The following is a 23,588-nucleotide window of genomic DNA, read 5'->3' as shown; positions in this document are numbered from 1 at the left end:
TCAGATAACATTGAACAAACTGTATGAAATACCTTAAATTTACATGAGTTTAAAATTACTTTTGCCTCATGAACATTTTAAACGGGTGTTATAAGTAATGCAAAGTTGTCTGTTATTATTAAAACTTAAAACTAGTGAATTTTGCTCTTGTGATTTACATTATCTTTCAGAAAATAATAGTTTGTGTCAGGTCTACAGGTCCATAACATCAACAGTCTTAACATGGCCACTTCGTGGCTTGCTTTAGTAATATTCATTTTTGACTCACAGTCCCGTGTGAAGAATTGCTGTTGTGACGCCAGTTCAGCTTGGAGCTGCTTCACTTTATCAGCGCGGTCACTCCCTGTTAGCTGGTCGTTTGTGTTCGCATGTTTAGTCTTTCAGTGATGTACAGTAATCCCTCGCTACATCACGGTTTGTTTATCGCGGTTTCACTACATCGCGGATTTATAATTGAAAGTCAAAATAAAACTTCTAAATTGAGGAATTATGGCACAAAACTTGCCCACACGCCAGTAGAAGGCAAGGAGTGCCCACACAATTGCAGTGCGTACACTTGTACCTTTTTTTAAAAGAAAAGAGAGTTCTAAAAACATATTTACATTGTTGTACCTTGTTATAGAAAACTGTTATAATAATTTAAGAGTTCTAAGAACATATTTACAGTACGTACACTTCTACCTTGTTATAAAAAAACGTATAATAATAAAAGTTGTTCTAAAAACATATTTTCAAAGTCAAAACTCAAAGTCAGCTTTATTGTCAATCCCTTCATATGTCAAGACACACAAAGAAACCGAAATTCCGTTTCCTCCATCCCACGGTGACGAGACACAGTACACGATAAACATACAAGTAGACGACACAAAATAAAAACAAGAAGGCACAAACAATAAATAATAAATAAATAAAATGAGTGATGAATAAGTAATAAACAAATAACCCAATAAATAAGAGGAGCAAAACTGAGCCAGTGTGCGTACAGCAGACAGTAAGCATAGCGCAAAGTACAGGACGCTACGCAGAAAGGGGGGGCGAGTTCAGGATCCTAACAGCCTGGAGTATGAATCTGTTGGAGAGTCTTACAGTTTGTGTTAAGAATTCCATGCGGGCCGTAGTTTGGACACCCCTGATGTATATACTTCAAATGCTGTCACCTTGAATTGTATCACGAGAATACCTACTCTAAACAACCGTGTGATCAGTGTATTGAGTTAAACTTAAGGTGCAATTGTATTGCAACGGGCCACAATCAGCAAGGCAAAAGGGGTTCGATGCCGCGAGTCGCGGTATTTTACCGACGCAGTGACGTTACAGTGACGTACATGTTCGGTTTAATGAAACTGAATGAATGAATGAATGAATGAATGAATGAATGAATGAATGAATGAATGAATGAATGAATGAATGAATGAATGAATGAATGAATGAACAAAAATACTCAATGAAAGAATGAACAAAAATACTCAATGTTTATTCACGTGTAAATGCGGCGCATCCCCTCAAGAGATATGAATTAGCAACGGAGCTACATGCTACACGGAGTCAGTTATTTAGGCAACAGTCACCAAACGAATACAACGCGTTGTTTACTCACCTCCTGCTCCTCTAAGACTGAAATGATGTCCTCCGACAATTCTCCGCCACAAAAAAAATCGCTCGGTGATGACTATGTCCCCTCTGGTCAAAACCACACCACAAACTGACGCAGCCCCCGCCGTGCTAACTTCATTCTCAGAATTATGACTAAAGTGAGAATTCCCACTTTAAAGTCAGAATTCTGAGAATAAAGTCAGAATTCTGACTTTAAAGTGGGAATCCTAACTTTAAAGTCAGAATTCTGAGAAAAAAAATCCTGTCAGCCCCCTTTTTTTCTTCACTGGCCCTAATCCTCTTCTGTACTAACAATTATTTTTATTTTGAATACATTGTTGTTGTTTTTTCAAGTTTTAAGATCAGCACGTTTATTTTCACATTCAAGTTTTTTTTTTCTTCAAATACGAGTTTGCTTTTTCAAGTACAAAACTTTTGACCCCAATCTATCTCCATACAAGTTCGCCTTTCATTTAGTCACGCTAACTTGTTGACATTCCTTTATTGTCTTGCCGATTTCTGGTCCTTCCAGTCTGTTGAGAGCCGTTGAAAAGAGAAATCTTGTCACGCCCAAACAGAAAATGGGTGTGTTTTCATCAAGTCAGTCTTCCACAGCAGGGACGCACGGAGCCTTTGGCAGGGCATTCAGACCATCACGGATTACAAGCCCGCGCCGCAGAGCTGTGAAGGCAACGTCCGTCTGCTCAGTGACCTTAACCGCTTCTTTGCTCGCTTCGACGCTCAGAACAGCACTTGCCCGCTGAAGGCCACTCCCCCTTCACACGAGCTGCCCCTGTGCCTCTCCGCCGACAGCGTGAGGAGGGCGCTTGCCGCCATCAACATCCGTAAGGCGGCGGGCCCTGACAACATCCCGGGTCGAGCGCTGAAGGACTGCGCTGGTGAGCTGACGGGTGTCTTCACGGACATCTTTAACACTTCCCTGCAGCAGGCCATCGTCCCTTCGTGTTTCAAAGCTGCCACCATTGTACCTGTGCCGAAGAAATCCTGCTTCAATGACTACCGCCCCGTGGCACTTACGCCCATCATCATGAAGTGCTTTGAGCGGCTTGTCATGGAGCACATCCGATCCGTTCTCCCCCCGACCTTTGACCCCTTCCAGTTTGCGTACCGAGCCAAACGGTCCTCTGAGGATGCCATCTGCTCTGCCCTCCACTCGGCCCTCACCCACCTGGAGAGAAGGGACTCGTATGTGAGATTGCTGTTTGTGGACTTCAGTTCTGCCTTCAACACCATTGTGCCACAACGCCTCATCGGCAAACTTGACACGCTGGGCCTCAGTACCTACCTCTGCAACTGGCTACTGGACTTCGTAAATCTGTCAGAGGCCACAGGTGGTACGTGTTGGCGACAAAATCTCCGCCAGCATCACGCTGAGCACGGGGGTCCCCCAAAGCTGCGTGCTCAGTCCGCTGCTCTTCACCCTCCTGACGCATGACTGCACTGCAACCTACAGCGACAACCGCATAGTGAAGTTTGCTGACGACACGACTCTAGTGGGTCTCATCACCAAGGGAGACGAGACTCAATACAGGCTGGAGGTTGACCTTCTGACCACGTGGTGCAGGGACAACAACCTCCTGCTGAACGTCGACAAGACCAAGGAGATTGTTGTGGACTTCCGGAAGGGTCATATCCAACACTTTCCGCTGACCATCGACGGTGCTGTGGTGGAGAGAGTGAGCAGCGCCAAGTTCCTGGGGGTGCACATCAGTGAGGATCTCTCCTGGTCCACCAACACCGCATTACTGGTGAAGAAAGCCCAGCGCCGCCTGTACTTCCTGCGGAAACTCAGGCTAACGACCGCTCCTTCGGCCGTCATGACTACATTTTACCGCGGCACCATTGAGAGCGTCCTCTCCAGCTGTATTGCTGTTTGGGGTGGCGGCTGCACTGACTACAACTTGAAGGCCCTGCAGCGCATAGTGAACACGGCTGGTAAGATTATTGGTGCTTCGCTCCCCTCCTTGAAGGACATTTACACCTCCCATCTCACCCGCAAGGCGACCACGATTGTGAGTGATGTGAGTCACCCCGCTCACTCTTTGTTTGAGCTTCTGCCCTCTGGGAAGAGGTACAGGAGCCTGCGCTCCCGCACCACCAGACTCTCCAACAGCTTCATACTCCAGGCTGTTAGGATCCTGAACTCGCCCCCCCTTTCTGCGTAGCGTCCTGTACTTTGCGCTATGCTTACTGTCTGCTGTACGCACACTGGCTCAGTTTTGCTCCTCTTATTTATTGGGTTATTTGTTTATTATTTATTCATCACTCATTTGATTTATTATTTATTGTTTGTGCCTTCTTGTTTTTATTTTGTGTCGTCTACTTGTATGTTTATCGTGTACTGTGTCTCGTCACCGTGGGATGGAGGAAACCGAATTTCGGTTTCTTTGTGTGTCTTGACATATGAAGGGATTGACAATAAAGCGACTTTGACTTTTTCTTAACAACAGAGCAACTGTCTGTATCAACTAACGTTATTACATATATTCTTTTTGTTGTATTTTCTTTTCAAGTACAAAACCTTTGACCCCAATCTATCTCCATACAAGTTCGCCTTTCATTTAGTGACCCTAACTTGTTGACATTCCTTTGTCTTGCCGATTTCTGGTCCCTCCAGTCTGCTGAGAGCCTTTAATAAGAGAAACTTGTCACGCCCAAACAGTAGTGACGTGCATTCCAGTTCTTTTGAGTGAACTGAATCTTTAGAATCATCGTTCAAAAGAATCGTTCACCGAATCGTTATAAATGCTGATTTATTGAGGAATGGCCTCAAATCCTTGCCCTCTTTCGACCATCGTCAAACTGAAATACAAATAAAGAAAAACCGCGTTAGACAATCGTTAGCTTGTAGCATGTTGGCTAAGGTAACTTCGATCTGTAAATAAAATGAAAATCAGAATCAGCTTTATTGACCATGTTTGTGCATGCCAAACAGGAAATTCGACTCAGGTTAGTCTCAGCCTCTGTCTGACATTTAAGTGACTGGCAACTAACAACATTTAAGTGGCGAGAGCAGGATGTTATTGCAAAGACTGTGAGTTCATCAGAGCGACAGCCTAGGGCAGGGGTGGCCAACCAGTCAGAGACTAAGAGTCACATTTTTCACTGCGTCATCGCAGAGCCACATCATACACATGAGCACACATGAACATCCCCCACACACACACACACGCGCACACTCACACGCACAAACGCGTGCGCGCTCACACACACCTCTGCTCAGCCAAATTTATTGTGTGACATTATCATGTCACGCACCAACATGATAATGACAAATTGACGCCTACAGTACTAAAACCACAGACCAAAGACTACATTTTCTACAATGAACATTGTGTGCATTGTCTCACACCGACAAACTCTGTTCAACAAATTCCACAAACAAAAACATAAGTTTTTTCACTTACTTTGTGTGGCGGGACATTTCGGGATCATTCGTTTGTCATTTGCAGGAGACAAGATTTCAATAACGTCACTGAGGCATTTTTTAACAAACACCACTTCCTTGTATGGCTTTTTAGCCCGTGCAATGTTCCAAGCCAGTTGAAACAATGCAAGCGTGACAGTCTCCGAGTGCTTTGTAATTTTTTTTAAAAACTGTACCTATTTTTTTGCCTGACTTTTCAAAGTGTCCAATCTTGTGCTTGCGAAATTCAGTCCCTTTTGGAAAGTCCTTATCGATATTGGCATGAAGTGAGCTGAAGTGGCGCTGAACATTTGAAGCTTTTAAATGCGCTAATGACGTCCGACATATCAGGCAGAATGGCTTGCCATTGCGTTCAACAAAAAACAACTTTACCTCTGTTAAAAACGTCCTGTGTTCATCCTCAGATATTTGTTTAGCTGTGCATTTTTTCCTTGCCATTTTTAGAGCGAAATTGACACTCCTCAAATGGGTTTGTCCCTCCTCCTTTGCGAGATTTCACCTCACGCGCATGCGCGTTTGACCAAAATACCATATTGAACTCAAGCGAAGCAAATACGCACAAAAAATAAACACAAATGTTGATGCGAACGTAAAAGAGCCGCATGGAACCAGCCAAAGAGCCGCATGCGGCTCGCGAGCCGCGGGTTGGCCACCCCTGGCCTAGGGGAAGAAGCTGTGTCTGTGTCTACTGGTTTTGTAACGCCGTCCAGAAGGGAGTTGTTTGAACAGACTTTGAACTGGGTGAGAAGGGTCTGCAGAGATGTTACTTGCACGTTTGCTGGTCCTGGACAGGTACAAGTCTTGGATAGATAGGAGGTTGGTTCCGATTATCTTTTCCGCAGACCTGATTGTCCGTTGCAGTCTGTCCTTGTCTTGTTTGGTGACCGATCCAAACCAGACAGTGATGGAGGTGCAGAGGATAGATTGGATGATGGCAGTCCAGAAGCTCCTGTGGCAGGTTGAACTTCCTGAACTGTTCTCAGAAAGTACAGCCTCTGCTGGGCCGTCTTCCGGACAGAGTCCACGTGGCCGGTCCATTTCAGGTCCCGGGAGATTGTGGATCCCAGGAACTTGAAGGTGTGGTGGGAATAGCATTACTGAGGATGGTGAGGGGTGGAAGTGGCAAAGGGTCTCTCCTGAAGTCCACTGTCATCTCCACGGTCTTGAGCGGGTTCAGCTCCAGGTGGTTTTGGCTGCACCAGTGGACCAGCCGCTCCACCTCTTGTCTGTACGCAGTCTCGTCACCGTCCCGGATCAGTCCGATGAGAGTGGTGTCGTCCGCATGCCTCAGGAGCTTCACAGAAGAGAGTACGCACCCCTGGGGGGCGCCAGTGCTGGTGGTCCAGGTAACGGGTGTGATGGTCCCCAGCCTCGCATGCTGTTTCCTGTTGGTCAGGAAGGTGGTGACCCACTGGCAGGTGGAGGCAGGCACCGCCAGCTGGACGAGCTTCTGGTGGAGGGAGTCGGGCTCGATGGTGTTGAAAGCCGAGCTGAAGTATACAAACAGGATCCTGGCGTATGTTCCTGGGGTGTCTAGGTGGTGCAGGATGTAGTGCAGTCCCATGTTGACCGCATCATCCACAGACCTGTTTGCCCGGAAGGCAAACTGCAGAGGGTCGAGCAGGGGGCCCGTGACGTCCTACAGGTCGCTCAACACTAGCCTCTCAAAGTATTTCATGACCACAGATGTCAAGGCAACAGGTCTGTCATCATTCTATCCTGTGATGGCGGGCTTCTTGGCTACCGGTACGATGGTGGAGCTTTTGAAGCATGAGGGCAACTCGCACAGCTCCAGGGAACGGTTGAAGATCCGTGCAATCGTTTACACAAGTTCGAACAGAAAAAATATTAGTTGACAAGACTTACGCCCAAATCATCAGCTTCGTAAATCCACGGGATAACTGATGCCGTTACCGGGTCTCATACTCTGAGTGAGCAAACACTTGTACTACGCGACCACAGGTGGGCGCTCGAGGCTAGGAAATAGAACATTTCAATAGACATTTCCATAGACATTTCAATCCAAAACATACAGAGGGTAGAACTGACAGCGTTATCCCTGCTGACACACATTTGTTTGAGTTCAAATTACCTGAGAAAAGATTACCGTTTTTTTCCATGTATAATGCGCAAAATTTAACTAATTTATTGTCTTAAAATCTGGGGTGCGCATTATACATGGGTACAAAAAAAAACAAAAAAAATTTTTTTTTTCTTTTTTTAAAATCCGGATATGATACTGAGGCCGCCATTACAGATGCAGTTTCTTCTCTGCTGTTCACGTCAAACACACTCCATACGAACACAATGCTCTCGTATCAGACGCTTGCTCGATCATCTGCTTGTTTGCTGTCACAATGTACCCTACACAAATCCGAAACATTTCTTCGCTATCGAGTTTGCTAGCGCATGCGCAGTGATACTGACCGGCAGAATAACATCCGGTTGTTCCCAAAGGTCTTTTTTCTGAAATAATTTTACGTTAACCGACTTAAGTAGGAGTCAAAATTTGGGTGCGTATTATACATGGGTACAGGCTTTTTTTCCAGCATCAACATGCCATTTTTAGGGTGCGTATTATACATGGGGGCGCATTATACATGGAAAAAAACGGTATGCATTTTTCTTGTTCAATGGCGTATCAAGAATGTGTATTTGACGACTTGCTGTTTATGTAGGTTTATTGCACAATGCAGACAAATGTAAACAATAAAAAAATATGGAAATAAATAAAAAGATACTGAAACAAACAAATGAAATTTTTGTGCAAAATAATACTACACTAAGAGCTAGAAAATTAGAAAAAATGTGACCAAAGAAATCCAGTAACCAAACAAGCAAACACACCAAATTTGTGCCGAATAATACTTCACTAAGAGGTAGAACATTTTGAAAAAGCGACCAAAAAATCCAGTAACCAAACAACCTAACACACCAATAGTGTGCAAAATACCGTATAGAAGCTTTGCAGTCACGTGATTTTGTGTTATGCCGCCATCTTGCCGGTCAACCGGTCAGCTCGTTCTTACGTGTTCGTACAGATTCAGTTTGATTTCTGCGCTACATTTTCACCGATTTCATCAGAATTATGGTTGATTTACTATCCAATGAAGTTGGGCATTTGGATGAAGAATCCAAGAAACGTTACAGAGAGAAGTTGAACCTTGTTGGCACAACGGATCCGTACCTTTTACCGAGAAGCATGCTAAAATCACCTGAGCATTTTGCAACAGCCGACCTGCCTGATCTCTCATATCCAGATATTTATAATTACCTCGTCGATTCACCATCTCCGTACACTGGAAAGGACCTTAAGGCATACAAGAGTCTGGATGCCTACAAGTATTTTACAGCAGGTTTTGTGCATGATGAGCTGATATGGCAGATTCCAAACAAGAATCGATTTCTTCTCATGACCACGGAAAGGAAAAAGCACACACAGAAGAGCCAGGAGAGGAGGGCACACGCCTACTGTCTGTTTACAAATCCGCGTGGCAGTAACAGTGTGATTGTGAAAAAACTACTGAAGTGATTCTAATGAAAACTCACATTGTTAAGCTTTTTTTTATTACGAAAGGCCTCTTATTCAAAAATGCTTTTAATTAAAAAAACTGTTTTACAAACTGGCGGCTCGTAGCGCACTGGTTAGCACGTCCGCCTCACAGTTAGGAGGGTGCGGGTTCGATTCCACCTCCGGCCCTCCCTGTGTGGAGTTTGCATGTTCTCCCCGGGCCAGCGTGGGTGTTCTCCAGGCACTCCGGTTTCCTCCCACATCCCAAAAACATGCTTGGTTAGGCCGATTGAAGACTCCAAATTGTTCCTGAGTGCGAGTGCAAATGGTTGTTTGTCTCTGTGTGCCCTGCGATTGGCTGGCAACCAGTTCAGGGTGTCTCCCGCCTACTGCCCGATGACGGCTGGGATAGGCTCCAGCACGCCCGCGACCCGGAAAATGGATGGATGTTTTACAAACTTCATATTGAAATTTTCCAATTTTTCTTTGCATTACATAATTTCAAAAAACTACAATAGACTTAGTGAAACAGTTTTTTAATTAAGCATTTTTGAACAGGAGGCTTTTTGTAATAAAAGATTAGCCTGAAAATTTCTTATGTTCAGTTTGGAGGATGTGACCAAACAATATCAAGGATTACTTTGTAAAAAAAACTGTTTCCAGGAGCTTCATATTGAAATCTGAGAAATTAATTCCTACAATAAAACATTACATAATTTCCAACGATTCAGTATAGAGCTTATGCAACAATTTCTACAAAAACACTTTTCAGAATTCATGCTTGATAATTCCTTTTGGTCTCTTGCTCAAAATGAACCAGGTTTAAATTTTCAAGCTAATTTAATGAATGATTAATGAGAAAATTTACCAAATGCCATGTAAAATATGCATAAATGGACAGTAAGAGGTCTAGCCTTGTATATTATATCCAAATTAGGGACTGATAATAACATAAGGTATGTCATATTATCTGTTTCAGGTAAAACACTCTCAACGGATGAATGATCCTCCCCTCAGACCTTGGGTAGCAATAGCGAAAGATGGTCAGATCCTGTGCTGCCACTGTACCTGCATGGCTGGATTGGGTGAAACATGTTCACATTCAGCAGCATCCCTGTTCGCCCTGGAGGCATTAATACTAGGGGTGTAACGATTCATCGATACACATCGATATAATGCTCTACGATTTATTGGCATCGATGCTAAACGTAAACATCGATTTATATCGCCGTGTTTGACTTCGGACATTAGACGCGACTTTATTTTGAAATCCAGTTCATTGTTGCTTGCTTCCTCTTTCCGGGAGCAGTGGCGCGCCGGCGTGTTGTGTTGTATGTGAGCAGAGCAGGCACGTGAAAGGGGAGTCGACAACTAGTACGCGGCTCCTGGGCTGGTGCTGTGGCTAGTGTCCAAAAAGACGAGGAAATTTGCTCCCCTTTAGGCTTCAAGTCATTCGTTTGGAAGCACTTTGGATTCCAAAGAAAAGATGGCTCAACGGACAAGACACGTGGAGTTTGTAAATCCTGCCATGCGGTGATCAAATATTCAGGGACCACAAATCTTGCCACACATTTAAAGAAAAACCACGACATCAAAGTTCAGTGTTAAAGTAAGCACTTTGTATACTACAATACTCTTGTAATTTCCTAAATAAAGAGTTTGCAGTACCTTGTTGATTTTGCGTATGAATTGTTATAAATCAGGATATTGTTCGATATTTTTTATTTAAAAATATATATATATCGATCGATATATCGTGATATATCGTGAATGAATCGCAGCAGGCTTTAAGATATCGGCAAATATCGTATCGTAGTTCTTTGTATCGATATGATATCGTATCGTGACAAAACCCGCGATTTACACCCCTAATTAATACGTATGAAGACGGCCACTTCATGCACATCACTACCTTGTCAGTGGCTGAAACCATCAGCATCGCACATAGAATATGCTGAAGGATGCAATATCGACTTTGCCCATCCAGCCCAGAAACGAAAGTCAGAAGTTCCAACTCCTGAGGAAAGTGCTGCGAGAAAACTGCTGAATGTTCCTCCACCAACTGAAGAGCAGAAAGCTGCCTTTTACAAGGCTTTGTCTGAATGCGGTGGAAGACCAGCAATTTTGAGCATTGTCCCCAACTATGCTGACAACTTTGTGCCAAGGGCAGTGAAGCGAAAGCTTCCTGTACCTCTCTCACAGCTGTACATGTACATGGTGGTCATGTAAATTTAAGGTATTTCATACAGTTTGTTCAATGTTATCTGACTCTTCAGATATGAAGGAAAGGCAGAATTTGTGTTTTTAGAGTTGTTCACATCTGCCTGAGTGACTCATATTTGGTTATTTTGCCATTTGAAAAATAAAGACAATTGTGACAATGAAATTTGTTTTATAACCGTCGGTATTTGCATGACATTTTTGTAGTTAAAAAATGTCCGAAAAAACTATTGGCCCCCGGGCCCCTTCACTTTATCAAATCTGGCCCTCCTTGCAAAAAGTTTGGACACCCCTGTTCTAAACATATTTAGCGTCATTATTACATTATTTAGTAGGGGTGTAACGATACATCGATACACATCGATTAATCAATATAATGCTCTACGATTTATTGGCATCGATGCTAAAGGTAATCATCGATTTATATCGCCGTGTTTGACCTGAATGAAAGGCAGAATTTGTGTTTTTAGAGTTGTTCACATCTGCCTGAGTGACTCATATTTGGTTGAAAAACAAAGACAATTGTGACAATGAAACTTGTTTTATAACAGTGTGTATTTGCATGACTTTTTTGTAGTTAAAAAATGTCAGAAAAAACAATTGGCCCCCGGGCCCCTTCACTTTATCAAATCTGTCCCTCTTTGCAAAAAGTTTGGACACCCCTGATATACATGCACACACGCACGTCTTTATTTACTTACTGGATGAGACATGTTCAGTGAAGTTACACCTGACATCGTACCAGGAGTGAGAAGATTATTATTAAAAACAGCTTTATACAATACACATACCATCATAAAGTCACGTTTTCAAAATGCCCACTATTGTGTTTGTCAGATTGTCATTGTTTTTCTTTTGTTGTGCAGCTGAAGTGACTGAAAAGCTAAGCTGTTGCTCTGATGAACTCAAACCACTCCGAGTCTCAGAGACATCACTGTGCAATAACATTCTGCTCTTGCCACTTAAATGTAGTTAGTCACCTGAATGTTGTTAGTCACTTAAATGTTGTACAGAGGCTGAGATCAACCGGAGTCAGAGACCGTAGGTGACCTGAGCAGCTCCCTCAGTCAGAAAATGAGAACTCCCCACTGCAGGAAGGAGCGCTTTAGAAGTTCATTCATCCCCATGGCAGTTAAGACTATACAATAAATTGGGATGTCATGAGCCACTGAGTCACCCAACCTGATCACTTTGCCATCACTGTCCTCACCTTATGCACACAATACACTTTAAATATGTATACTGCATATAAAATAACATTGATGCGGATACTTCTACTCATAATGCATATTGTGTATGCTGTATACAAAATTCTGATCATGGATATCTGTAAATTATTTTATGTATACAGTTTCTCTTGGTGTATTCTTGTTTACTGTATTACATACTATATTGCTGTTCGCAAACTTTTTTTTCTTTTGCTATGCTGGGCTACTGAAACGAGCAACTTTCTTATCTTTTATCGAACGTGTGAGCGTGTCAGCACGTGAAACTTACCACGAGGAACCTGTCATGCATCCGCATGACCAGGACCCTGGACAGCTCATCACAACGATTGCCCGCACCTGCGGCTTTTCCACACCTGCTCCAAGCTCGTTAGCCGCTCTATATAAACCCTGCACACGCAGCCTACTCTGTCTGTCCCGCATTGCTATCCTGTCCTGTCCATTGCCTACCTTGCCAGGACTGACTCACGCAGCTCATGTTCCATTGCTTGTCTTTTGCCGTGTGTCTGTGTCGTTTATCTGTCCAGGTGCGACTTTCTGCTACTCCTTGACCACTTTGTCCTTGCCAGCTTCGCTGACTCATCCGCTCCAGCACCAGTGATCCACTTCCCCTTTTCCTCCCACTCAATAAAGACCTGTCCTGTCTGTTCTGCCACAGGAACCATATCATGCTAAATTAACTCTTTTTCTAGTGGGCAAGGCGTACAATCAGGGGTGTCAAACTCCTTTCCTTGTCAGGATCCAGTCCTCGGGGGCCGAATCCCTACATGTTTTCCAGGTTTCCCTTGTTAAACACACCTGATTCAAATGTCCAGTTCGTCCTCACTTTCAGCAGGAGCCTGATTAATTGAATCAGGTGTGTTTAACGAGGGAAACTTGGAAAACATGTAGGGATTCGGCCCCCGAGGACTGGATCCTGACACCCCTGCGCGTACATGGAGGAGGATAAGCAGGTAACAGAAATATTCATCATCCTTATCGTTTATCCTCATGAGGGTCGCAGGCCTGCTGGGACCTATCCCAGCAGTGTTTGGGTGGTAGGCGGCGGACAGTGAACTGGCCGCCAGCCAATCGCGGGTACCAGGAACAGTGTACCGGAATATCTGTACCAATTAGAGGTGCCAGGTAGCTGGACGATAGAGATTTTGCAAAGAGGAATGGTTGAAGATCCCTCTTTCTGTATTCTCTCATTTCGAAAAACATAGTGTATATTGTGTTTTGTTGGGAAAAGGTGTTGTATAAAGTATTAACATCGGGTGTGCTAGTAATTACGGCACGCTTTGTGATTTGATTGCCCAATGCCCTTAGAGGTTGGATATCCCCCCCCCCCAAAACATCTAATTCAAAGGTGCCAATAATTGTAGTGTATGTGTGCACACACATCTGAAAGTGTAGCAGGTGAAATGTTGGGGAATTATGACTTCTATGTTGAAGATTTAAAATGATATTCAATTAAAATTTGCATCAGTTTTTAATATTTTCACCTACAATAATCCTGTCTGCAAATATTGTGTTGTAGCCCCGGTTATGCTGCTCAGTAGTGAGGAGACTTGAATGCCCACCCCCCCTCTCAATAAATAAATAAATAAATTGCAGGGTCTCTACAGATGCAGTGAGCTTGTACTTAGAAAATCTTTATGTATTTACAATTATGAGATGAGAAGCTACAGAAAAAGAGTACTTATATACAGGGCTGCACAAGATGTTAAAATGAGTGCTAAAAATCGCTGCATATTGATGATAGAGTACAGACTATGAACAAGGTTTATCACAAAATCTCTAGTCGTCTACACAGTATCACAAATTTCATGGGTTGTACAATTAAAAGCCAAACATGGTGAATCTACACAAAATGCGATGCTTCTCCAATTGAGAGACACTGAATCACACATATTTACAGATAGAGTATGAAAATGTACACTACCGTTCAAAAGGCCTGGGCTCAACCAGACAATGGCATAATGGCAATGGTGAGCGTGTTCTTCCGCCTTTCAAGAATTCTGGGCTGTTTTGAATCATGTATAGCCAGGATATCTCATCAAGTCAATGTTAATGCATTTTTTTTTTTTTTTGCTTTGAAAATAAGGACAAGTGACCCCCCCACACACAAGTCTTATGTTCTGATAATAGTGCACAAACAGTACTTTTTTTAATGGACATTTTGCGATGACCCCAAATTTGTGCGCAGTAGTGTACCTTTTCATACAAATAAAGCTACCTGTGGCACAAAGGCAGCAAAAGAAATCAAGAATGCATGTAAGTCAAAACAACAAAATTAAACATTTGTGCTAAACAGACAGACTGACAAAGTAAGATTACATTATACATAATATACTGGTACTGGCGAAATAATTGAGCATGGAGTAATATTCTTCGTTCAATGTCAGCCTAATATGAACTGAAGGTTGAATGTCAGTCATTAAAAAATAGAACAGATTGTCAATTATATTCCCAAGTTCATGCAAATGTATAAATCATTTACAATGACCTAAAAAAATTCCCTGTCCATCGGCCAACTGCGCAGCTTTCCCTTTACTGTATGTCATAGCAGGTGCAAAATGAAAACAGAGGGAAGGTGGGATATCCTGTTTTGATTTACGGGACAAATTTGGATTCCACCGTGAGCACTTGGTCGGAAGGTGCTGTTTCCATCTCATCCTGGCTGGAGGGGCTGCTGGCTGTGACAGCCTCACGGGGAGGTGGTAGAATTGTGGTGTGTGTGATGCTAAAAGTGCTGCTGGTGCAATTGGTAGTAGGTGTGGCACTGTCTTCCTCCTTGGGCTGCTTACTGGAAAATTCTGTGATGCTAAACACAAACTGGAGGCAACCAAGTTTTATGTAGCTACCGTGGTGGAGCATGGCTGTTCCCTCCCAGCCTGCTCCACTGCCTCCAATCAGGCTTGAGCTGCTTGCCTTACAGCTGCATAACTGCTCCAAGCCACTTTGAGGGTGGCTGCTCATGACTCCGCCAACTGGGAGCAATCCCACCACAGATGTGGGATCCTCTTCATCTGCCCATTTCTTGCTGCGACCTGGGGGAAGAAAAAGCTAGGTGTCTTAGCGATGCTGAACTGCAAAACTATTTTTTCTGCTGGAGTCAGAAACAAGCTTAACCCTCATTTCTTGAAGTAAGTAGAACTTACGAATGATGCCTTGGACCTTAGCCACTAGGCCACTGGGTGGAGATGCCGAGGTCTTCTCAGAGAAATCACAGGAGTAAAGGACGTTGTCCACCGTAGTACCATGCTCACTGTAGTTTAGCAACTCATAATGCTTGGTGTTCTACAAACATGCCAGTCAAAACCACATCCATTAATCAAAGCATTAACATGAATCATGAAAACACTTGCCTTACCTCATCGTAGAATATACAGGCGTGCTTTCCCGATATGAAGTTGCAATGACCATAGTTTGGAAGGCACACATCCATATCAGCACCTTTATTTCAAAAGAAATTAAATATAATGTTCAATATTTTGAAAATAAGATACAACACTGACATTTCTCTTGGATATACAAAATGTGTATATTGTACTACAGAAAGATTCACAAAGGTGAACATACCTCAACTTTTGAAGTCATCAATTAGAATTTTTTAAAAAAGGTAAAAGTTGAGCTCAAATTTCAATGTGACAGACTGAGTCACAAAAAATACAAATTCATGCCATACAACTTAATTTTTCTTTGTCATCCTTTGTATGTCTCAGTCTCAAGTCAACTGCCCCATCATGTTTTTTTTTAACAAAATCACATTCTCACGTGTGTATTCCACTTTACTAAATTTTATTTCCATTTTAACGCAATTCAGCAGATATGTTGGTTTAGAGATGCAAGTATGTATGTCATGAGAACAGCAGAGATGGGCATTCATTTTCAAAACAATGCATGTGGGTGCGCGCCACTGTGAAGGCTTGAATCAAGGGAATGACAATTGACAAATGGTTGTCAGCAGTGGCAGAAGCCATCTTTTTTTAACCCATTTAAGATAGGAGCGCATTACCACATCTCATCCACTAGAGAACGCTGTTAAGCAGTTTTACCTCTAAGACCGGGAATGTAGATACATTTTGTTTTCCTTGACCCCCGGATCTGGAAAAACTGAAAAAACTCAGAGGACTTTGGACAGGAAGGCAAGTTCGATTTGTTTGGGGAATAAGGCCAAACCAAAGGAAATGAATTGCAATGTTCTATTTACTGTTTGTTTCAGTTCATCTAGTAGCCAAAGAAATGCATCAAAATTAACACACGACAGCGCCGTTGGTTCCCCAGTATGGTATATGTATACATTTCTAAATAAATGACGATGCGCTTGAAGACTTCGAACCAGGTGAACTATCAGATTGGGGTTTGTGTCCACAAAAATGTTTGTGGACAATGGGGAAAAAGAAGAATTTTGAAGGCTTTGAGTCAGAATGGCGGACTAATTTTGATTGAGGCTGTTTTAAACGCACGAGGCCCCAGTGATAAAGGTAAAATTTTCAAAACTATATTGACTTTATGCGAAAGTCACAAGTGTTCCACCAACACTTTGGGTTTACGGGATGAATTTTCAGCAACACTTCAGGTTTACGGGAGTGCTTCTAAATTCATCCTTAGGTTTTAGAGGCCTGAATGTGCTACATAAAGGACGGAGAGACGAACAGATGTTTGTTTATACTATTAATAAAGATGGATTGACACTGATAAAAGGCATTATCTTGCAAACTAGCTCACTTTATGAACCCCACACACTGAGGAATCTAGCAGATGTCCGAAAGGAAGCTGAGAGTGGCTGTTGTAACTGACAACGCTCGCAACATGGATGCAGATGTAAGAGTTGTGAGCTTCACATTAAGTGCTCCTTGTGCAGCATGTACTATATAATTGTTCAGGCTAGTCTTAAAGTTGGGCACGTATCACGTTTGCTGATACGTGTCAGGCACATTGTTTGTTGTTTCACCGAGGCTCAACAGCAACAGCACTTTTGACATTTAAATACACGGCGCTGTAGCTCGATTGTACATACTTTGATCATACACGATTTTCTAACGTGTTTTCATGGTCACCAATTTTTCATCCTAAATACATTTTCAAGTACCGTACTTTCCGCACAATAAGGCACATTTAAAAGCCTTTAATATTCTAAAAAAAAAACAAGGTGCGCCTTTTTATAAGGTGCACCTTTTGTGTGGACCAAATTACAAAATCTGTGAAGTTGTTTTGTGTGGCTTCCGTATTGTACAGACGTAATAGAAGTTTGTCCTCTCCAGACTTAAAGGAGGGTCAGTCACCCTCCATACAGCAGACCAGGAGGCAACCGCTTGGCTTAGGCACCTTGCATTCGCTAAATAAATAAACAGGCGTAATATGAAGACCCAATGAACCAATCAGAGGACATTACATTTTACGTAGATCGGGGCAAAAAAACAATCAGGACTGTACGTAACGCGTAGAGTTTGTACCTCCGTCGCCATTGATAAAGAAATACAGTAATCCCTCGTTTATCGCAGATAATTGGTTCCAAATACCACCGCGATAAGTGACATTTTTATCTCTACATTTTTTGTGTCAATAAATGTATATGAAACCATTTAAGTGCATATTTTATTATTAGAACATTAAATAATTGTTTCAAACACATAAGTGATACATTAATAGTATAAATAACACAGAACATTTTGTATAAATATTGAAAATATAAATATTATACATGTGTGCGTGTAACAAGAAGCACTGGGCAGGCTAACAAGTTAGTGGAAAGATGCTAATTCGCGATCATGCTAACACATGAAAACGGACCTCTAACGGAATCTAAAAGAACATTTGGAGCAATACTACATTGTCCTAAAGGTTAGACCAGGGGTGGGCAAACTACGGCCCGCGGGCCACATCCGGCCCACGGGACCGTTTAATCCGGCCCGCTAACGCTGAATAAATTGTATTATTAAAATATTTTTTGGGTCATTTTGCCTGCAATGACTGCGTTTCCCCAGTAGATGGGGAACCGCTCGCCTGCGTATTTACTACCGGAAGCCGTGTCAGAAAGCTCGGTGCACACTCACAAGTGCGTGTACGTACTCAGTAGTACGGACATGGCGCACTCGCGCTCTATTTGTATCAGTCCCGAATTTAGAGCGTGGGCTGTGACGACAGCATTCTTGTAATTCGCGCGCTGAGTTTTCAGATACAGTTTTACGCTAAAGACACCCACAAACCTTCCCCTGGAATCTGTTAGGGTTTGCAGAATATCTTCATCGTATGATAATGTTGGAATGTAACCTGTAATAATTTAACTAGCTTGTCCTGTCTAGACAAAAGTAGTCGACCAAAGTGGTAAGATCTTTTCAACTTATTGACTAGCTGCAGAGGAAGCAATCAAAGTTGCTTTGTTTACAGAACGTCGTAAAAGGTCCCCTGCTATGCTTTGATCAGCAGGGGACCGTCTTCACCTTATCCTGGGTGTTCACACACCCCCACTTTCAACCCCACTCTGTTTCTCTCAATAAATAAGCACCTGACGAGGCCTGAGTCAGACTTCATTCGACCATCGCTGTAAGCACAGCGACGAGTGAACTCTCCGCCTGCAGGTGTCTAAAATGACTAACTTGACTCCAGTGTGGTTCTTGCAAAATAAGTTAGAGTGAGCACCACCCTAACATTTTGGTGCCGAAACCCGGGACCCTCATACCCGCCATCTGGCTGACGGAGGAGGACGTGCTGCATTGTCGACAAGCCAGCGTCCTTTATGGGGACCTGGAAAAGAAAGTCCTGGGAAGAGAATTTCTTCGCTGGGCCAGCATCTTAGGTCTGCCTTCGTCTGTCAGAGGTGGTTTGACGGGGTCCGGCATTGCAGCGGACCGAGGAGACAAGTAAGTCATGGAAAAAAGCGCAGACACGGCTTTGGTTTGTCCGAGCTATGAGATACGGCTTTGGTTTGTCCGAGCTATGAGATACGGCTTTGGTTTGTCCTAGCTATGAGATACGGCTTTGGTTTGTCCGGGCTATGAGATACGGCTTTGGTGTTTCCAAGCTATGAAACAGCTGTGGTTCAAGTCCCAGTGGAAGGAACGGGCTAAGAAAAAGAACAGAGCTTCTTTTTCTTAAGTGAAGAAGGGCGTAGATCCTTTTTTTTGTCCGTTGTTCCAAGCTGTTTGCATGAATGTTGTGTGGTTGAGTGTGCGACTGGTAGGATAAATTGACTGCAGAGTGCATGTTAAGTAAGAAACGACAGAACATGCTTTCAGGAATTGGAAGAATCAAAATTGTGAATTTAAGACATTGACATTTAGTAGAAATAGTTGACTGGTTGTGTTATGAGATTATACAAACTTCTATGTATATGCGAGCTGAACCTGAGAGATTGAGTTCTTCAAATTTAAAAACAATGAAAAAATCCTGATTAGTTTGCCAGCAGTTTTTTTTTGTGTTGAGTTTTTTTTGGATTGGTGGATTGTTCTATCAGGAACGTGAGTTGAAAATGGTATGTGAATGTTGTGTGGAGTGCTTGGATGAATTGGGACCAATGTGATGGAAAGACTCCTTTTTGGAGGCTGTGTGTGAGATGCAAATGAGCATTGAAGACTGAATGCCTGACTGAAAGGAAAATACAGCTTAAGTGGTTGAAGTTGTTGGAGGCTACCATGGAAAATTAGTCGAGCGACTTTTAAGGAAGAGTTATTTTGAGTAGATAGGTAGATCTTTATTTGTCATTGTAACACGTACAACGAAATTTAAGTTAAATGCTAAGAAAAAAAAAAAAGAAAAAACAGACAAAAGAAAAGTAAAGGTTGCTTTTGGAGTGATAATTAACTAGAGAAAAAACTGGAGAACCAGTAACACATGCAGAAGATGTGTGAAATGGGAAATTGAGAAGCGTTTTGGAAAGGAAGTCAAATTAAATGATGGACTCATATGTAGTAAAGAACACATTCTCCCAAAAAGGTTTGTCAAGGTGTGAGGCATGGTCGATGCCAAGCCTCAGAAGGGGGGAGTGAGTAGGACAGATAGTGAAAGATAGTAAAAATACAACACTTTACGACATATGGATTCTCTAACACATTTGGCGTCATGCTATTAAGTTAAAATTTTCTCGAGCTTTTCAAATTTGTGCTGTAAACAATTGGAAGATGATTGAAAAATGACTAAAGAAGCTATGAGGAAGTGCTGTACGTGTTTGGAAGGGCACGCGCTTAGGCTAATCAACATTTGTTTGACTGATCAAAGGAACCATTTGCTACAGGACTTAACATTCATTCCCCCAGCCCAGATCCGACAAAGACCAGAGAATCTCCTCTATGACAGGAGGCAATAAATGGGATAGCCCCTGTCATAAATGGTCTTTGGTTAGGGGGAATCATTAGGAAGTGCTCAAACTCTTCTCGCAAACACCCCTATCTGCCCAGTTCAAAAGGGCAATAAAATTGACTACAAGAGTTGCAAAGAACAGGCGAAGAACAGTCCTTGACCCGGCATTTGCGTTTGGCGGTCGTCAATGTGGTTCCAAGACCTGCGTCGCGTCTTGAGGTTTGTCATTTGTAAAATTTGGCCGTTGTGATCCTCCCAAACAGAAATAAATGATTTGGGCTTTTGTTGTAATTGGTTTGTGGAAGGATTGCAGGAGTTTGCGCCTCCGGTGTCTCACCTGTGCCTTCCTGCCTTCCATTGTCTCAACTGAGACTGGACTGTGGAAGGGGGAGTGTGGTATTGTGGTGTGAAAAGGCTGTGGGAGACGGCTCCTGTGGTGTTGCACATGGACCGTTCTGTTCCATTGTCTCCACGGATGTTGGAAGGGGCACCATTGACGTCAAATGGTTCAATGGAGAAGGCCCGTTTCCTGTGGCTGGACAAGACAGGACCAACTAGTCTAGCTGGGATGGGTATGATAATGTGTCCGAGACACCTTGCTGGTCCTTTTCGCTACCCAACGACGCTATTGACACATTACGTGAATGTGTCAAAACGGTGGGGGAGTAGAATGATTTAATCTACTGTAAGATTCAATGTTTTGTCAAATGTGATTGTTTTTGGAGTCTTAACAGGACACGTAAGAATTCAACACACAGTGATGGGAGGAGCAGAAGAAACATCTCGAATGAGCCCATCTCACATGCTGTCCGGCTGGCCGGCAAAGGAGATACGTGGTATCATCTGTCCCAGTGCGCCCCGGTGAAGGTTTCCTGCCAGGAACCAGATCCGCCATCAACAGCGTCCCCGCCCCCGGTACAAACAGAGGCAGAATAATCCTCTTCCCCCTTGGTGGCCAGGTAGTCCACCCTGAGCCACTGAAGACAACGACCACGCAGCAGATATTATATAATAGTTCTCCCCGGACGGAGCAGATCTGCGAAGGGGGTGAGAATCGTGCTCACCCTCCACCAGTGGGCGTGCCAAGCCCCCAACGGCTGAACAATCGCGAGCAATTTCTATCTTGATTGATAACATTCTGGTCGCCTAAGGCAGAGGGACCGTGTAACTCTTTTCCTGCATTTAATCTGGCCGCAGGTTTTTAAAATTACACACACAATTTGGACTGGAGTATTGAGGAAAAACCTCATCTTCACTGGAAGTTATTGCTTTCATTGTATTTTCTTACTTATGTTTGATTGTTCGGGTTTGACATAATCATATGATAAAACAGGAGGGATATGTTAGGGTTTGCAGAATATCTTCATCGTATGATAATGTTGGAATGTAACCTGTAATAATTTAACTAGCTTGTCCTGTCTAGACAAAAGTAGTTGACCAAAGTGGTAAGATCTTTTCAACTTATTGACTAGCTGCAGAGGAAGCAATCAAAGTTGCTTTGTTTACAGAACGTCGTAAAAGGTCCCCTGCTATGCTTTGATCAGCAGGGGACCGTCTTCACCTTATCCTGGGTGTTCACCCCCCCCCCACTTTCAACCCCACTCTGTTTCTCTCAATAAATAAGCACCTGACGAGGCCTGAGTCAGACTTCATTCGACCATCGCTGTAAGCACAGCGACGAGTGAACTCTCCGCCTGCAGGTGTCTAAAATGACTAACTTGACTCCAGTGTGGTACTTGCAAAATAAGTTAGAGTGAGCACCACCCTAACAGAATCCTTCTATTAAAATGAGTCGCCCAAGGAAAAGCAAGGTGGACACAGTGCCGAGTGTTTACAAAAGAGTGGCCAATTTGGCTCGACGTACGCAACGTGACGTTCAGCCACATGAGCATCAACATCAACCCGTCACAGATCAAGGTAAACGGACCAACACCTCGGATCTCTCCTAAGAATTGCCACATCAAATTTTACTCCAGACTATGACGCACTAGCAAAAAAGGGAGACCAACAACACTGTTCCCACTGAAAATGAAGGGGAGGCTCTCAAGTTTGTTCTAAAAAAATGCATTTTGAATATGATTTGTACACATAACAGGGACCAGCGACCATTCTCATTTTCAAACAATGCAGGATGCTCAAGGACATTGATGCACCACCTGTTTGCGACTAATCTTAACCTGTAAAGTTCTTAAGGCTTACTTTAAGGAAGTGTTTCCCGTTTCCTCACCTCTGTTACCAGGTGTTTGGGAGTTAAAACTCTGCTCTGATTTTCAGATACCCCTCACCGTGTTGCCGTTTTGATTACTTTATTTGGATGTATGCTTTCACCGATTCTTCAAGATGATATATTTGGTCAGAATGTTTGCCGTTTGATGTGATCTCATAAAATAAACATCTTTCATTAATCTGACCTGCAGGCACTGAAGTGATGGAGACTGTTATTCATAATAACAGTGTCGTATTTTATGAGAATCACTGATAGCAGTTTTTTAGTGATTTTTTTTTTTTAATGCTGTTAATAAATGCATTTGTTTTCAAAAAACTTGTTTGGAATATCCATGCTTTACTACCTACTAAAGGCCAAAATCTTGTATGCAATGACCTTTACAGGTCGCGTATATTACTTCACACAAACACTACGTCCATCTGGTCCTGGTTCGGCCCTCCGGTCCAAATTTAGAACCCAGTTCGGCCCGCGAGTCAAAAAGTTTGCCCACCCCTGGGTTAGACACATGTGATCGTTCATTTCTCTTGTTAGGAGACCCACTTACATCGTTAATGACTCCTGTACCACTGTAACCGACATATGTACACGAACGTAAAACAGGAAGTGGTATCGCCTGAAAACGGCCTTCAAAATAAACCAACCTACCTCAAATCAAAGCACGGCTGAATCACATAAATAACATGGAGAATTCTTAACACATACTGTAAATATGTTTTTAGAACAGCTTTTATTATTATAAATTTTTTATAACAAGGTACAAGTGTACATGCTCTAAATATGTTTTTAGAACTCTTATTATAAAAAAAAGAATTCTGTAACAAGGTACAACACTGTAAATATGTTTTTAGGACTTATTATAAAAAGGTACAAGTGTACGCGCTGCAATTGTGTGGGCACTCCTTGCCTTGTGGGCATGTTTTGTGGCATAATTCCTCAATTTAGAAGTTTTATTTTGACTTTTAATTTTTCTTTTAATTTGGAAAAAAAAATCTGCGATGTAGTGAAACCGCGATAAACAAACTGGGATGTACCGAGGGATTACTGTACTATCTTTTGCGCAAATCTGTAAATTTGTTTTGT

At 42.8% G+C, this 23,588-nt stretch overlaps 1 protein-coding gene across 8 annotated transcripts in view; it reads right to left on the bottom strand.

Annotated features, from left to right (window-relative positions):
- Positions 1-13,611: 13,611 nt before the first annotated feature.
- Positions 13,612-23,588, bottom strand: part of phf12b (PHD finger protein 12b) — a 50,190-nt gene continuing 40,213 nt past the window's right edge. For all 8 annotated transcript variants that reach the window (XM_061280046.1, XM_061280048.1, XM_061280047.1 and 5 more), the window contains 3 exons: positions 15,354-15,436; positions 15,142-15,280; positions 13,612-15,030 (listed from right to left, as the gene is read on the bottom strand). In XM_061280046.1, coding sequence (XP_061136030.1) covers positions 14,594-15,030; positions 15,142-15,280; positions 15,354-15,436 — 659 coding nt within the window. In that variant the 3' untranslated portion in view covers positions 13,612-14,593. The remainder of the gene's footprint in view (positions 15,031-15,141; positions 15,281-15,353; positions 15,437-23,588) is intronic.

Source organism: Syngnathus typhle, linkage group LG6 (genome assembly GCF_033458585.1).
Source record: "Syngnathus typhle isolate RoL2023-S1 ecotype Sweden linkage group LG6, RoL_Styp_1.0, whole genome shotgun sequence".
In the NCBI taxonomy this organism is placed as follows: domain Eukaryota; kingdom Metazoa; phylum Chordata; class Actinopteri; order Syngnathiformes; family Syngnathidae; genus Syngnathus; species Syngnathus typhle.
Note: the sequence above shows the minus strand (reverse complement) of the source record. Positions and strands in the feature narration are given on the sequence as shown.